This window comes from Coregonus lavaretus (genome assembly GCF_964263955.1).
Source record: "Coregonus lavaretus genome assembly, chromosome: 1".
Lineage (NCBI taxonomy): Eukaryota > Metazoa > Chordata > Actinopteri > Salmoniformes > Salmonidae > Coregonus > Coregonus lavaretus.
Window position 1 is genome coordinate 32,040,186 of NC_139988.1, and position 16,252 is coordinate 32,056,437.

A 16,252-nucleotide genomic window follows, 5' to 3' on the forward strand; every position below is an offset into this window, starting at 1 on the left:
TTTTAAATGTATTGTGTAGTGGAACTGCATAAGTGTTGCGCTCCACTTTCTGGAGGATCGAGTTTTGAAATCAGTGGAATTAGAGTATGATAGCTAAAGAGATGGAGAAAACACCTGTCTCCGGATTACATCTTCAAATGAAGGGCAACCATGGCATCTGTGACAAGGAGACGCATCCATCATGCATGATGTGTACGAGTAAAATAGTCTAGCTAGCTACATTTTCAGATATTACACGTTTCTAATTTTGACAGAAAGTGGTTTCATTTCAAGTTAAAGTGTACTGTTAGCTAGCTAGCTAACGTTAGCTAGCTGGCTCGCTAGCTAACGTTCTGTGTATGATGTTATTATTCGTATCTCAGAGCCGTTTGCTTGGCTAGTTAGAGCCTAATGTTAGCTAGCTAACATTGAACCTGCTTGGTTAGCTACCAGCAGATTCATGGCTGAAGGTGCATGTTTACTTTCCATGTTACTGTCGCCTGCTCTCTGTGGTCTTATTACATCACATGGAGTGGCACTATTGTGGTCCTCTGTAGCTCAGCTGGTAGAGCACGGCGCTTGTAACGCCAAGGTAGTGGGTTCGATCCCCGGGACCACCCATACACAAAAAAAATATTTATGCACGCATGACTGTAAGTCGCTTTGGATAAAAGCGTCTGCTAAATGGCATATTATTATATTATTATTGAGGTGACACAAAGAAGTGTATGACTGATTGAACCATTAAATCCTTTGACTAACAATTTATCAACATTGATGTTTAATTTATGACTGTATGTTGTGTGAACACGGTGTTCTCTCCCTATCTCTTCTGTGTGTGTGTGTGTGTGTGTATATGTGTGTCTGTGTGTGTGAATCTGTGTGTGTGTGTGTGTGTGCATGCGGGCTTGCTTGTGTGGCAGGTGTTTGGGGGTCTGATGTGGACCCTGGTGGCCTCCACTAAGATGCTGATTGCGAACCCTCAAGGCTGGGTGATGTTTGTGTCTGTGTGCTGCTTCATCTTCATTACCCTGTGGTTATTCATCTTCACCAGTGGAGCCAATAAGAGCAGCATCTGGCCCACACTGGTGAGACTCAAAGCCACTCATTCAGCCATCTTTGATAACAGTGATTTACAAAAAAAAGTATGAAAATGACAATGATACTGATTTTCTTCCCATCCTAATGTATAATCAAAAAGAATGATGACAATGAAAGTATAATGTACATTTTGTCTATTGAAAGGCTATAGTGTTTTAGCAGGTAGTCTCTATTGCAGGGTTCCCCAACTGGAATTTGGCCCGCGGGTGATTTTATGTTGACTCCAATTTGGCATTGGAGTCAACATGGGCCAGCATCCCTGTGGAACACTTTTGACACCTTGTAGAGTCCATTCCCTGACGAATTGAGGCTGTTCTTAGGGCAAAAGGGGGTGCAATTCAATATTAGGAAGGTGTTCTTCTACCAATGTATTCTTCAAAGAATACCAATTGGACAATGGACATTGCTGCAGTGGTATGTTCCATTAACACCTGTGATAAAAAAAAGTGTACCTCAACTGAAGCCTACTGAATTTTCCCCAAGAAGACCCAAGTTGAATATTGTAGTAGCCTAAATAGTAACCTAAACAGGCTACACTGTAGGGTTAAACCTCACATTACCAAGCAGAGAGAACTAGTGGTCCATCCCACTCCTCACCTTTCTGTATCTTTTATTTTGCCTGTAGGTGATGTCTTATGGGATGACTCTGCTCTATGCTCTTAATGCCATTTTCTCTGCAATAAGATGGAAAAATTCCTCATGAAGACCAGCATCCACAAGACAACAGACAATGGGGCAATGTAGGGTTGGGCCATATCCAGATTTTCATACCTTTATACCGTTTCTGTACCATACTGGGGTATATGGTATTACCGGAAGTACACACAAGGGGTGCCATTTCTTTCCAAATGTAATATACAGTGAGGGAAAAAACTATTTGATCCCCTGCTGATTTTGTACGTTTGCCCACTGACAAAGAAATGATCAGTCTATAATTTTAATGGTAGGTTTATTTGAACAGTGAGAGACAGAATAACAACAACAAAAATCCAGAAAATGTCAAAAATGTTATAAATTGATTTGCATTTTAATGAGGGAAATAAGTATTTGACCCCTCTGCAAAACATGACTTAGTACTTGGTGGCAAAACCCTTGTTGGCAATCACAGAGGTCAGACATTTCTTGTAGTTGGCCACCAGGTTTGCACACATCTCAGGAGGGATTTTGTCCCACTCCTCTTTGCAGATCTTCTCCAAGTCATTAAGGTTTCGAGGCTGACGTTTGGCAACTCGAACCTTCAGCTCCCTCCACAGATTTTCTATGGGATTAAGGTCTGGAGACAGGCTAGGCCACTCCAGGACCTTAATGTGCTTCTTCTTGAGCCACTCCTTTGTTGCCTTGGCCGTGTGTTTTGGGTTATTGTCATGCTGGAATACCCATCCACGACCCATTTTCAATGCCCTGGCTGAGGGAAGGAGGTTCTCACCCAAGATTTGAAGGCCCCGTCCATCGTCCCTTTGATGCGGTGAAGTTGTCCTATCCCCTTAGCAGAAAAACACCCACAAAGCATAATGTTTCCACCTCCATGTTCGATGGTGGGATGGTGTTCTTGGGGTCATAGGCAGCATTCCTCCTCCTCCAAACACGGCGAGTTGAGTTGATGCCAAAGAGCTCGATTTTGGTCTCATCTGACCACAACACTTTCACCCAGTTCTCATCTGAATCATTCAGATGTTCATTGGTAAACTTCAGACGGGCCTGTATATGTGCTTTCTTGAGCAGGGGGACCTTGCGGGCGCTGCAGGATTTCAGTCCTTCACGACGTAGTGTGTTACCAATTGTTTTCTTGGTGACTATGGTCCCAGCTGCCTTGAGATCATTGACAAGATCCTCCCGTGTAGTTCTGGGCTGATTCCTCACCGTTCTCATGATCATTGCAACTCCACGAGGTGAGATCTTGCATGGAGCCCCAGGCCGAGGGACATTGACAATTATTTTGTGTTTCTTCCATTTGCGAATAATCGCACCAACTGTTGTCACCTTCTCACCAAGCTGCTTGGCGATGGTATTGTAGCCCATTCCAGCCTTGTGTAGGTCTACAATCTTGTCCCTGACATCCTTGGAGAGCTCTTTGGTCTTGACAATGGTGGAGAGTTTGGAATCTGATTGATTGATTGCTTCTGTGGACAGGTGTCTTTTATACAGGTAACAAGCTGCGATTAGGAGCACTCCCTTTAAGAGTGTGCTCCTAATCTCAGCTCGTTACCTGTATAAAAGACACCTGGGAGCCAGAAATCTTTCTGATTGAGAGGGGGTCAAATACTTATTTCCCTCATTAAAATGCAAATCAATTTATAACATTTTTAACATGCGTTTTTCTGGATTTTTTTCTGAATATTCTGTCTCTCACTGTTCAAATAAACCTACCATTAAAATTATAGACTGATAATTTCTTTGTCAGTGGGCAAACGTACAAAATCAGCAGGGGATCAAATACTTTTTTCCCTCACTGTATATACACTACTGGTCAAAGGTTTTAGAACACCGACTCATTCAAGGGTTTTTCTTTATTTTTACTATTTTCTACATTGTAGAATAACAGTGAAGAAATCAAAACTATGAAATAACACATATGGAATCATGTAGTAACCAAAAAAGTGTTAAACAAATCAAAACATATTTTATATTTGAGATTCTTCAAATAGCCACCCTTTGCCTTGATGACAGCTTTGCACACTCGTGGCATTCTCTGAACCAGCTTCATAAGGTAGTCACCTGGATTGCATTTCAATTAACAGGTGTGCCTTCTTAAAAGTTAATTTGTGGAATTTATTTCCTTCTTAATGCGTTTGAGCCAATCAGTTGTGTTGTGACAAGGTTGGGGGTAAAAGACCAAGTCCATATTATGTCAATAACAGCTCAAATAAGCAAAGAGAAACGACAGTCCATCATTACTTTAAGACATGAAGGTCAGTCAACATGGAAAATTTAAAGAACTTTGAAAGTTTCTTCAAGTACAGTCGCAAAAACCATCAAGCGCTATGATGAAACTGGCTCTCATGAGGACCGCCGGAGGAATGGAAGACCAAGAGTTACCTCTGCTGCAGAGGATAAGTTTATTAGAGTAACAGCCTCAGAAATTGTAGCCCAAATAAAAATTTCACGGAGTTCAAGTCACAGACACATCTCTACATCAACTGTTCAGAGGAGACTGTGTGAATCAGGCCTTTATGGTCAAATTGTGCAAAGAAACCACTACTGAAGGACACCAATAATAAGAAGAGACATGCTTGAGCCAAGAAACACGAGCAATGGACATTAGACCGGTGGACATTTGTTCTTTGGTCTGGAGTCCAAATTGGAGATTTTTGGTTCCAACCGCCGTGTCTTTGTGAGAAGTGGTGTGGGTGAACGGATGATCTCCGCATGTGTAGTTCCCACCGTAAAGCATGGAGGAGGAGGAGTTATGGTGTGGGGGTGCTTTGCTGGTGACAGTGTCTGTGATTTATTTAGAATTCTAGGCACGCTTAACCAGCATGGCTACCACAGCATTCTGCAGCGATACGCCATCCCATCTGGTTTGGGCTTAGTGGGACTATCATTTGTTTTTCAACAGGACCTCCAGGCTGTGTAAGGGCTATTTTACCAAGAAGGAGAGTGATGGACTGCTGCATTAGATGACCTGGCCTCCACAATCCCCTGACCTCAACCCAATTGAGATGGTTTGGGATGAGTCAGACCGCAGAGTGAAGGAAAAGCAGCCAATAAGTGCTCAGCATATGTGGGAACTCCTTCAAGACTGTTGGAAAAGCATTCCAGGTGAAGCTGGTTGAGAGAATGCCAAGATTGTGCAAAGCTGTCATCAAGGCAAAGGGTGGCTATTTGAAGAATCTCAAATATAAAATATATTTTGATTTGTTTAACTCTTTTTTGTTTACTACATGATTCCATATGTGTTATTTCATAGTTTTGATGTCTTCACTATTATTTTACAATGTAAAAAATAGTAAAAATAAAGAAACATCCTTGAATGAGTAGGTATCCAAACTTTTGACTGGTAGTGTATGTATTCAGAACCTTTGCTATGAAGACTTGACATTGAGCTCAGGTGCATCCTGTTTCCATTGATCATCCTTGAGATGTTTCTACAACTTGATTGGAGTCCACCTGTGGTAAATTCAATTGATTGGACATGATTTGGAAAGTCACACAACTGTCTATACTGAGCAATCAGAGGAGAAGGGCCTTGGTCAGGGAGGTGACCAAGAACCCAATGGTCACTCTGACAGAGCTCCAGAGTTCCTCTGTGGAGATGGGAGAACCTTCCAGAAGGACAACCATCCCTGCAGCACTCCACCAATCAGGCCTTTATGGTAGAGTGGCCAGACGGAAGCCACACCTTAGTAAAAGACATATGACAGCCCGCTTGGAGTTTGCCAAAAGGCACCTAAAGGACTCTCAGACCATGAGAAACAACATCATCCCTACGGTGAAGCATGGTGGTGGCAGCATCATGCTGTGGGGATGTTTCAGCGGCAGGGACTGGGAGACTAGTCAGGATCAAGGGAAAGATGAGCGGAGCAAAGTAGAGAAAGATCCTTGATGAAAACCTGCTCCAGAGCGCTCAGGACCTCAGACTGGGGCGAATGTTCACCTTCCAACAGGACAACGACCCTAAGCACACAACCAAGACAACGCAGGAGTGGCTTTGGGACAAGTCTCTGAATGTCCTTTAGTGGCCAAGCCAGAGCCCGGACTTGAACCAGATTGAACATTGATGTGGAAAATTATCACTATACTTTATTAGAAATCAAAGTTCTTCCAGAGTTTTTGTAGAATCAAGATAGACTTTATTACAATTCAACAAAGCCGAGCTGGTCTGCAGAGTAGCTCCCCTCTCTCTCCCCACTCTCCATTTATATAGTCATATTCACACACATCGTAGTTTAAAGCCCCTCCCTCTTAGGTTCCCCCACCCTTCTCTTCAGTTCCATTCTCTCTCTACCGCTCTATCCACTCCCTTAGTGTATGATAGCAGCAAAATTTGACTTTTATTCAGTTCAGAACCAATAGTAATACAATCAATCAATCCCTTATCATGCAAAAACACTCATGTTCAGTTTAAACTCTGTTCAACCCCGGCTCTCCCTGGCTTGACCTAAAGATTTACTGTTGGACATGACAGGTTCACACTTAATCTTTCAAACATACCCAAACCTACTCCTTTCTTCCCTCCCATCATGCTGTAATTACTCATGACTAGTCTGAACTCTGTTCAACTCTGGCTCCGCTCTCAGAACCTATGTTTGAGGAGAGATGCATTAGGCAACAGTCTGGTTTCAGTCTCTGATAAGGTAGGACAGCCATGGATTAGGTAAGAGCGAGGAATTCGACCCGAGGTCAGATCCCCATTTCACACACACACACACACACACACACACCCAGTGAAATTAAATTCTTGCCTACTAACAGAGAATTCTGACTATATGTTCGTCATGTCTATGATTTAACTTAGTTTATCCAATAGTTCACTGAAAATTCCTCCTCATAATCTCTGGAGAAACCTGAAAATAGCTGTGCAGCGACGCTCCCCATCCAACCTGACAGAGCTTGAGAGGATCTGCAGAGAAGAATTGGAGAAACTCCCTAAATACAGGTGTGCCAAGCTTGTAGCGTCATACCCAAGAAGACTCGAGGCTGTAATCGCTGCCAAAGGTGCTTCAACAAAGTACTGAGTAAAGGGCCTGTATATTTATGCAAATGTGATATTTCCGGGGTTATCTTTTTAACTTCAAACATTTCTAAAAACCTGTTTTTGCTTTGTCATTATGGGTTATTGTGTGTAGGTTGATGAGGGAAAAAAAACAATTTAATCCATTTTAGAATAAGGCTGTAACATAACATAAAAGTGGTCTGAATACTTTCCCAATGCACTGTATTTTGCCCACTCACAAACTTTTGCAACAATTACATCTATTTCTCACTCATTTAACCAGTTAGAGAATTTAAAAATGGTCTCAAACAGAATTGAACTGGGCGCTCTGACTAGAGCTTATAATATTATAGAGTGCAGCTGCTTGAACGTACGCCGTACCTAATTTCACAATAAAACTTTTATTCCACTCAATAGGCATGATCTCGTTCACATTTTTCCTGTCAATTGCCGAAAAAGTTAAAGATAGAATCCTTAGTTGCTACATCAATTTTTGGATATAACCTACCCATTGAATAAACAGCATTGATTCTTGAACAATATAACTTACAAATGCCTAATGAGCTTAGTTCAATTGTTGTACCTCATCAGAACCCAAAATATAAGCTTATTATACTTGAATGTTCGTAAACAAAGTAAATATAAACACTGTATAGACTCAAAACATGGTTAAAACTGGAATTTTGCAGTCATTGCAATTTGAGAGTGGTTACATTTCTCCAAGCCCATCCCTCAGCTTTTTACCAAAACACAGGCAGGGTCTCCACTTTGTTATTGTTTCAATTAAGGATTGCAGCTTTAACTTTGTAATCAGTTCATTTTACAAATGTGATGTATGGTCATTTTAGTGCCAGGTAATAGCCTCATCATTGCATAAGATGTAGATGTCACTTATCTAAGTGCTACATCACAGAAAGAGTGCAATCATAATTTTATCTAAAGATGGGTGATAATGAAAGATATAATGTCTGTCTCTTTTCTGTACTTTACGGACGATTGTCATTCCCTTGGTATCACACAATGGTTCAAATCAATATGCTCTGCAGTACAAGTTGCTTTAGATGAGTTCTCACTTCTTTGAAATGAGTACAGCAGAGTTTATATATAAATCCAATCAATTATTATTATTACGTGGTTTTCAATTGGAACTAAGAAGACTGAAGGGGGAAAGAGTGGAATTCACACCATATTGCTTTCACCTCACCAGCCATAACAAATCAGTGATCCCCAACAAGAGTAATTGAAGACTATTAGAATACAGCCTTGCACTTGATGTCATTCCAAGTCAATGAAAGCTTCAGGAGACCTTTGTAGAGTATAGATGAGTAGTATATATGGACTGAATTGTTGTGATTAGTTGTGATTGAGCAGGCTGTTGTTGTTGTGTGTGTGTGGGTTTGTGTATGTGTGTGTGCATGCGTGCAAGTGTACAGATATTCGGGGGTCTGGTGTGGATCCTGGTGGCATCCACCCATGTAAAGCCAGAGAACCCACAGGGCTGGGTGATATTTGTGTCTGTGTTCTGCTTCATTACGACATTCCTCTGGCTCGTCATCTTCGTTGCCGGGGGACACAAAACCAAGGGTGGATGGGTGGCAGCGGTAAGCTCTGAGACAGGGTGTGTGTCTGTGTGCGTGAGTGGGTGAGTGTTTTGTATGTTTGTCAGTATGTTTGTCAATGAATGTGATTTTGTTTGAGTGTCAATGTATGTGATTTTGTGTGAGATTGTGTATGTCGAAGGGTCTCATTTGTGTCTCTCCAGGACTTTGCGATCCACGGACTGGCAGCCGTCTTCTACCTCAGTGCATCAGTATCCCTGGCGAAGGTCACCATTGATTTTAAAGACAATACAGCCAACTTAAAAAACGACCAGATAGACATTGCTGCAGTGGTAAGTACTACATAGATAACAATGTTTATTTAGTACATGGGGATGTGTAAAACTTACTCCTCAGCCTGAAGTGACCCCACTTGAGGCAGCAATTAGCTAGCTTTTCGCGTGTCTCTGACTGGTAAGACGCTTCTGGACGGTGGTCACGTGTGCTAGCAAGGCAGAGGTCCCTAGTTCGCGCCAGGTATGGGCCGAATCGGGAAGAAGTGGTACTCGCTAAGCAAGCAACATGTTGTCCTTTACACTTAGAAAGAGCTTAATTATTATCCCTTTGAAGAGATTACAGGCAAATGCCATTTACTGATAAAGGCGACTACGTTGTTGAGAGAATTATTAACAGAATAACAGCAGTGTCTTAGTGATGTACCTACAGTATCTGTGCAAGATAATGCCAGCATCTGTGTGTTTCTGTATAATCTGCTGATCAGAAAACAGGACTGGGGGTGTGTGTTATCTTTATTCATGTCTGAATGTCATGTTTCTTGGACTTCTCTCAGGTGTTTTCCTACTTGGCTACATTGTTATATTTAATCCATTTCATCCTGTCCTCCATTCGGTGGAAGGCCTTCTGATGAGTTGTCTCCATTGAAGACACTGAATGTGTAAGGAATGTGTAAACAATCAAGACGAGTAAGTCGCAATCAACTTAATGTCACAATCAACCTAGTTGTTCCCATACCCCAAAATCATAGATTTTGAAACAGAGACACAAAACCAGACATTTTATGAAGTGGTTTTCATGGACATGTTAAAGGCCCAGTGCAGTCAAAATTATGTTTTTCCTGTGTTTTATATCATATTATACAGTGCATTCAGAAAGTATTCACTTTTTCTACATTTTGTTACATTACAGCCTTATTCTAGAATGGATTAAATTGTTTTTTTTCCCCTCATCAATCTACACACAATACCCCATAATGACAAAGCAAAAACAGGTTTTTAGAAATGTTTGCAAACTGAAATATCATATTTACATAAGGATTCAGACTCTTTACTCAGTACTTTGTTGAAGCACCTTTGGCAGTGATTACAGCCTCGAGTCTTCTTGGGTATGACGCTAAATGCTTAGCACACCTGTATTTGGGGAGTTTCTCCCAATCTTCTCTGCAGATACTCTCAAGCTCTGTCAGGTTGGATGGGGAGTGTCGCTGCACAGCTATTTTCAGGTCTCTCCAAAGATGTTCGATCAGGTTCAAGTCCGGGCTCTGGCTGGGCCACTCAAGAACATTCAGAGACTTGTCCCGAAGCCACTCCTGCGTTGTCTTGGCTGTGTGCTTAGGGTTGTTGTCCTGTTTGAAGGTGAGCCTTCGCCCCAGTCTGAGGTCCTGAGCGCTCTGGAGCAGGTTTTCATCAAGCATCTCTCTGTACTACTTATCCCCACAGCATGATGCTGCCACCACCATGCTTCACCGTAGGGATGGTGCCAGATTTCCTCCAGACGTAATGCTTGTCATTCAGGCCAAAGAGTTCAATCTTGGTTTCATCAGACCAGAGAATCTTGTTTATCATGGTCTGAGAGTCCTTTAGGTGCCTTTTGGCAAATTCCAAGCGGGCTGTCATGTGCCTTTTACTGAGTAGTGGCTTCCGTCTGGCCACTATCATAAAGGCCTGATTGGTGGAGTGCTGCAGAGATGGTTGTCCTTCTAGAAGGTTCTCCCATCTCCACAGCGGAACTCTGTATCTCTGTCAGAGTGACCATCGGGTTCTTGGTCACGTTCCTGACCAAGTTCCTTCTCTCCCGATTGCTCAGTTTGGCCAGCTCTAGCAAGAGTCTTGGTGGTTCCAAACTTCTTCCATTTAAGAATGATGGAGGCCACTGTGTTCTTGGGGACCTTCAATGCTGCAGACATTTTTTTGTACCCTTCCCCAGATCTGTGCCTCAACACAATCCTATCTCTGAGCTCTATGGACAATTCCTTCGACCTCATGGCTTGCTTTTTGCTTTGAAATGCACTGTCAACAGTGGGACCTTATGTAGACAGGTGTGTGCCTTTCCAAATCTTGTCCAATCAATTGAATTTACCACAGGTGGCCTCCAATGAAGTTGTAGAAACATCTCAAGGATGATCAATGGAAACGGGATGCACCTGAGTTGAATTTCGAGTCTCATAGAAAAGGGTCTGAATACTTATGTAAATGAGGTATGTCTGTTTTTTTTTATTATACATTTGCAAACAAATCTTTAAACCTGTTTTCGCTTTGTCATTATGGGGTATTGTGTGTAGATTGATGAGGAAAACATTTCGTTTAATACATTTTAGAATAAGGCTGTAAGGTAACAAAATGTGGAAAAAGTCAAGGGGTCTGAATACTTTCCCAATGCACTGTACAACTGCTGATGAAACTAACACTGTAAAAGTGTGAACAATTTGATCAGTGTTATTTCCTGATAGCTGCAAAGTCTACTTTTTGTCTCCTTGGCTATAGGTTGTAGCTCAGCCTCTGAATGTCAAATAAATTAAATTGCGATATCCTGTTGCAACCAGGTCTCAGAACATTTCATATTATTCTGTACGTAAATCTGCAACACACCATTTAGTATTATATGTTATGTTTGTAGGATGGTTGGTTGGGGTGGATGGGTGAGTGTATAACGTGAACGTCTAGCAACCTAAAGCTTGTGAGTTCGAATCTCATCATGGACAATTCTAGCTAATTAGCTACTTTAAATGACTTACTACTTTTTAGATACTTTGCAACTACTTAGCATGTTAGCTAACACTTCACCTAACCGCTAACCCTAACCCCTAGCCTAGCTAATGTTAGCGAGCTAGCTAATATTAGCGAGCTAGCTAAATTCGTAACATATCATACCTTCTGCAAATTCGTAACATATTGTACATTTTTCAAATTTGTAACATATCATACGAAATGGGCAATGGACATCCAAAAATGAATACATACCAATACAAACGTAACATGTCATACTAAATGTTGTGTCTCGAATTTACTTACAGAATAATAGCAAATGCTCTGAGACCAGGTTGCCCCATATGCATGGGAGTCACGTCTTTCCCGGGTATTTTACAGCTTGTTTCTAGCATAAAGCATCACGGACCAAAGTTATAGGCCTGTGTTATTTTTTGTTGTTGCCATTTTCTTTAATAAAAGTTAGGTCTATGGCATATCCTCTCAATTTGAGTCTTGGTTTTAACTTAACAGCCTTTCACTGACTTGGAGGTAGGCTATTTAAAGAGTGCATGGTGGGTGGACATGGATATAGCAGCCTATAGCCTAATTTCGTCTGTCAAACAGGTAGGCCTACCTGTTATTTCTTAAATAGGAAGAATTAGGCTGAAACACGAAGCCCCCTTGTTGTTAGTAAATTAAAATGAAGATGGTTGAAATGAATTACTCAAATTTGACCACTTTCAGCACCATGAGCTGTCCATTTCCGATTGATTTGTGCCGCGGCTGCTGCTTCAAGTTTCAGTATCACAATGTAAGTTACTCGAATCTGGCTTATTGTGAGGTTAATAACTCTGATAAATAAATAAAAATGTTGTTTTCAAAGCTATCAACGTTGACCTCCGGTCCTCCTCATCTTTGCGCTCTCCTTCTCAAACTGAATAGAACATAGGCTATAGGCTAGTCCGCACTCAACATTTTTTGGACTAGGCCTAATAAAAAAAGTATTTGACTCTCGTCCTGAACTGCCACTGCAGGCCTACACAGCACAGCCATTGGTTAGGCAGCACACCATTTTTTTTTGTAATATCAGCAAGAGCAGAGCAGGCCGGGGCTCAGGGTTGGATTATCCATTGTAGTGTGTAATGCAGCCTAGTTTTATTTACACCATCCCAGCAGCTATTTTAGAAATATAACTTTGCTCTGTGCTTCTCCGAGCATGCACTTCGTAGCCTATAAGCTATGGATCATTTGATTGACGGCAGTTTGAAAAAATTGAGGCGAAAAGTTGTTGATGTGGTTACTAAAACAGCTGTATAGTTAGATCTGTACATTATACACTGCTCAAAAAAATAAAGGGAACACTAAAATAACACATCCTAGATCTGCATGAATGAAATAATCTTATTAAATACCTTTTTCTTTACATAGTTGAATGTGCTGACAACAAAATCACACAAAAATTATCAATGGAAATCAAATGTATCAACCCATGGAGGTCTGGATTTGGAGTCACCCTCAAAATTAAAGTGGAAAACCACACTACAGGCTGATCCAACTTTGATGTAATGTCCTTAAAACAAGTCAAAATGAGGCTCAGTAGTGTGTGTGGCCTCCACGTGCCTGTATGACCTCCTTACAACGCCTGGGCATGCTCCTGATGAGGTGGCGGATGGTCTCCTGAGGGTTCTCCTCCCAGACCTGGACTAAAGCACCCGCCAACTCCTGGACAGTCTGTGGTGCAACGTGGCGTTGGTGGATGGAGTGAGACATGATGTCCCAGATGTGCTCAATTGGATTTAGGTCTGGGGAACGGGCGGGCCAGTACATAGCATCAATGCCTTCCTCTTGCAGGAACTGCTGACACACTCCAGCCACATGAGGTCTAGCATTGTCTTGCATTAGGAGGAACCCAGGGCCAACCGCACCAGCATATGGTCTCACAAGGGGTCTGAGGATCTCATCTCGGTACCTAATGGCAGTCAGGCTACCTCTGGCGAGCACATGGAGGGCTGTGCGGCCCCCCAAAGAAATGCCACCCCACACCATGACTGACCCACCACCAAACCGGTCATGCTGGAGGATGTTGCAGGCAGCAGAACGTTCTCCACGGCGTCTCCAGACTCTGTCACGTCTGTCACGTGCTCAGTGTGAACCTGCTTTCATCTGTGAAGAGCACAGGGCATCAGTGGCGAATTTGCCAATCTTGGTGTTTTCTGGCAAATGCCAAACGTCCTACACGGTGTTGGGCTGTAAGCACAACCCCCACCTGTGGACGTCTGGCCCTCATACCACCCTCATGGAGTCTGTTTCTGACCGTTTGAGCAGACACATGCACATTTGTGGCCTGCTGGAGGTCATTTTGCAGGGCTCTGGCAGTGCTCCTCCTGCTCCTCCTTGCACAAAGGTGGAGGTAGCAGTCCTGCTGCTGGGTTGTTGCCTTCCTACGGCCTCCTCCACATCTCCTGATGTACTGGCCTGTCTCCTGGTAGCGCCTCCATGCTCTGGACACTACGCTGACAGACACAGCAAACCTTCTTGCCACAGCTCGCATTGATGTGCCATCCTGGATGAGCTGCACTACCTGAGCCACTTGTGTGGGTTGTAGACTCCGTCTCATGCTACCACTAGAGTGAAAGCACCGCCAGCATTCAAAAGTGACCAAAACATCAGCCAGGAAGCATAGGAACTGAGAAGTGGTCTGTGGTCACCACCTGCAAAAACAGTCCTTTATTGGGGGTGTCTTGCTAATTGCCTATAATTTCCACCTGTTGTCTATTCCATTTGCACAACAGCATGTGAAATGTATTGTCAATCAGTGTCGCTTCCTAAGTGGACAGCTTGATTTCACAGAAGTGTGATTGACTTGGAGTTACATTGTGTTGTTTAAGTGTTCCCTTTATTTTTTTTGAGCAGTGTATTTATGTTCCCATTCCAGATTTGAATATCAGAGAAGTAGACCAAGATGTCATACTCTCTTTGTTTTGTCTAAGTTGATGGGAAAGTGGTAGAATTAGCTGATTTGTGTCAAACGTTGTTTATATTGAATGTCAGAAGTCATGTCACAATGGTGAGCTTTAGAATGTTGAAAAAGTACCATTAGTGAATGAAGATCGACACAAAAGTATAAAATACATCAAAAAGTTCAATGTAAGCACACTATTCCAGACCGTTCTACATTTTTAAAGGGTGTAAGAGGAGTAGCGTGCAGAATAATAATAATATGATTTAAAGTCCTAATTACCAAAGTCACCATAGATGTTTCTGTAAATTACTGGTAGCTTTGCAACCCTAGTCATGTGCTCTTTCAGCTGAAAGAGTTTATTACTTTTTTGAATCCTACCATAATGTCAACCACCAAGTTCAAGGCAAATTCAAGATCACATTAACAGAACATTATTGAAATGCCTGTCTGGCTTAAGACAGATGGTACTATTGGAAAGATTCCTTTTTTGGAGAACTTCTCATGTGTGAATTAATGCTTCTTCAGACTTCAAACCAAAGAGACTTCCTGCCACACACACACTGAATTATTCATAACTCATAGGTTTACTACAGGGGCCATTATAAGAGAATAATTATACACATTAACAGAGTCAGATCATAGTCAAGGAGAGATAACATGGGAAGCCACAGAGTACGGTAAAGTATGGCAGAACATAATACTTTGTGTTTACAAAGTCATTCACTGTTAAAAGCACTTGAGTTATTTGAAGCCATTTTCTTGGTGCATTCTTACCACCGAGTTTGGTTTTCATGATGTTTGTAAAACGTTGCGAATATGTTAGTAGTGGCATATTGGAGTGTAGGCTGAAATCCCTGAAAAGCTAAAACATCAAGAGCCTCTGGAGCGAGCGACAGACAGATGCTGAGGAGTAACGGTATACACAAACAATCACTATAACTGGCATCTTAGCAGGAAATGTCTCGACAGGTCTTTCAAAAGCAATAGATCACAACTCAAGCCATTTTGGAGAGTTTCAATGTTTAATTAGACAGCTCACATTTTCAACAATGTCACATGAACAAGTGATTTTGAAACAACACTATTCTTACAGTCCAAAAAGATAATCCATTGGTTGAGTTAAACTGTTTGGATGTGAAACTCTTTTGGCCGTATTTCACAACCTTTGGTGAAATACAAAGTCATGATGCTATACATATGCATACAGTAAATGTCTAGGTTTGATGATGTAATTAACACTGGGGTGAGTCTCTTGATGGGGTGAGTCTCTTGATGATGACCTCCATGGGGCTCCAGTCTTATGATGCCTGAGAGACAGGCTTCCTTCCTAGTCACACTCTCAACCCAACAACCTGAATCCAGCCAAACATCGCTCCAACATATCCCAACCAGTCCATAGGGCTGGTCTTGTGTTCTGTTTGTGTTACGATTGTGTTGCGGTCACCAGATGGTCCTCTTGACCCCGGCCCAGACGGAGCGTTTCATGCCCTGAGCAGCACGGACGTCGTCCCAGTTGAGCCGCGTGTTGGGGATCTCTTCCTCAGGTTCGGGGTCGGGACGTACACCCTTCTTAGGGGTGGCCACGATGAGGGGCAGGGGCCCGCGCTCCGGCTGAAACTCTACCACGTGGAGCTGCTTCTTTTCCGCCAGAGACTGGTGGGTCTCCTATAGAAAGAGAAGGGGAGAGGGTTAATCTAAAGCAGTGTCTGTGTGTGTGTTTGTGTGTGTGTGAGTTCAGAGCTTGTCTATGTTTTTGCAGGAAGAGTTCCTGCGATTGGCCGAGAGCCAGCAGGTCTCCCTGACGATGTTGACAACGGCTCACCTGATTGGCCAGTCCGGTGAACAGAGCCCTGGTGATGTTAAGAAGGTTGACGGAGCCCTCTACCTTGGCGTACATGTCCTCTACACCAATCAGCTTACAGATGGTGATGACCGCGCGGTGACAGTGTAGTCCGTAACCTAGAGACAGACAGAAAGACACATACTAGTAGCCAACCTCCATGCCTATCACAGTGTTGTTTATGACTCTTCCATT

The 16,252-nt window shown here is 42.5% G+C and overlaps 2 protein-coding genes across 2 annotated transcripts in view; one reads left to right on the top strand and one right to left on the bottom strand.

Annotated features, from left to right (window-relative positions):
- Positions 1–917: 917 nt before the first annotated feature.
- On the top strand, positions 918–9,196 carry LOC311133064 (myelin and lymphocyte protein-like; the record flags this gene model as incomplete). The annotated part of the gene is made up of 4 exons (XM_084166497.1): positions 918–1,067; positions 8,167–8,334; positions 8,496–8,624; positions 9,122–9,196. The coding sequence occupies 4 exons, from the start codon at positions 918–920 to the stop codon at positions 9,194–9,196; spliced, it is 522 nt and encodes a 173-aa protein (XP_084022623.1).
- Positions 9,197–15,218: 6,022 nt separating this feature from the next.
- Positions 15,219–16,252, bottom strand: part of LOC311130234 (small ribosomal subunit protein uS5m-like) — a gene marked incomplete at its 5' end in the record, with an annotated part of 30,304 nt that continues 29,270 nt past the window's right edge. The window contains 2 exons of the mRNA XM_084162932.1: positions 15,219–15,882; positions 16,040–16,176. Of these exons, the coding sequence (XP_084019058.1) occupies positions 15,658–15,882; positions 16,040–16,176 (362 nt within the window). The 3' untranslated portion in view covers positions 15,219–15,657. The remainder of the gene's footprint in view (positions 15,883–16,039; positions 16,177–16,252) is intronic.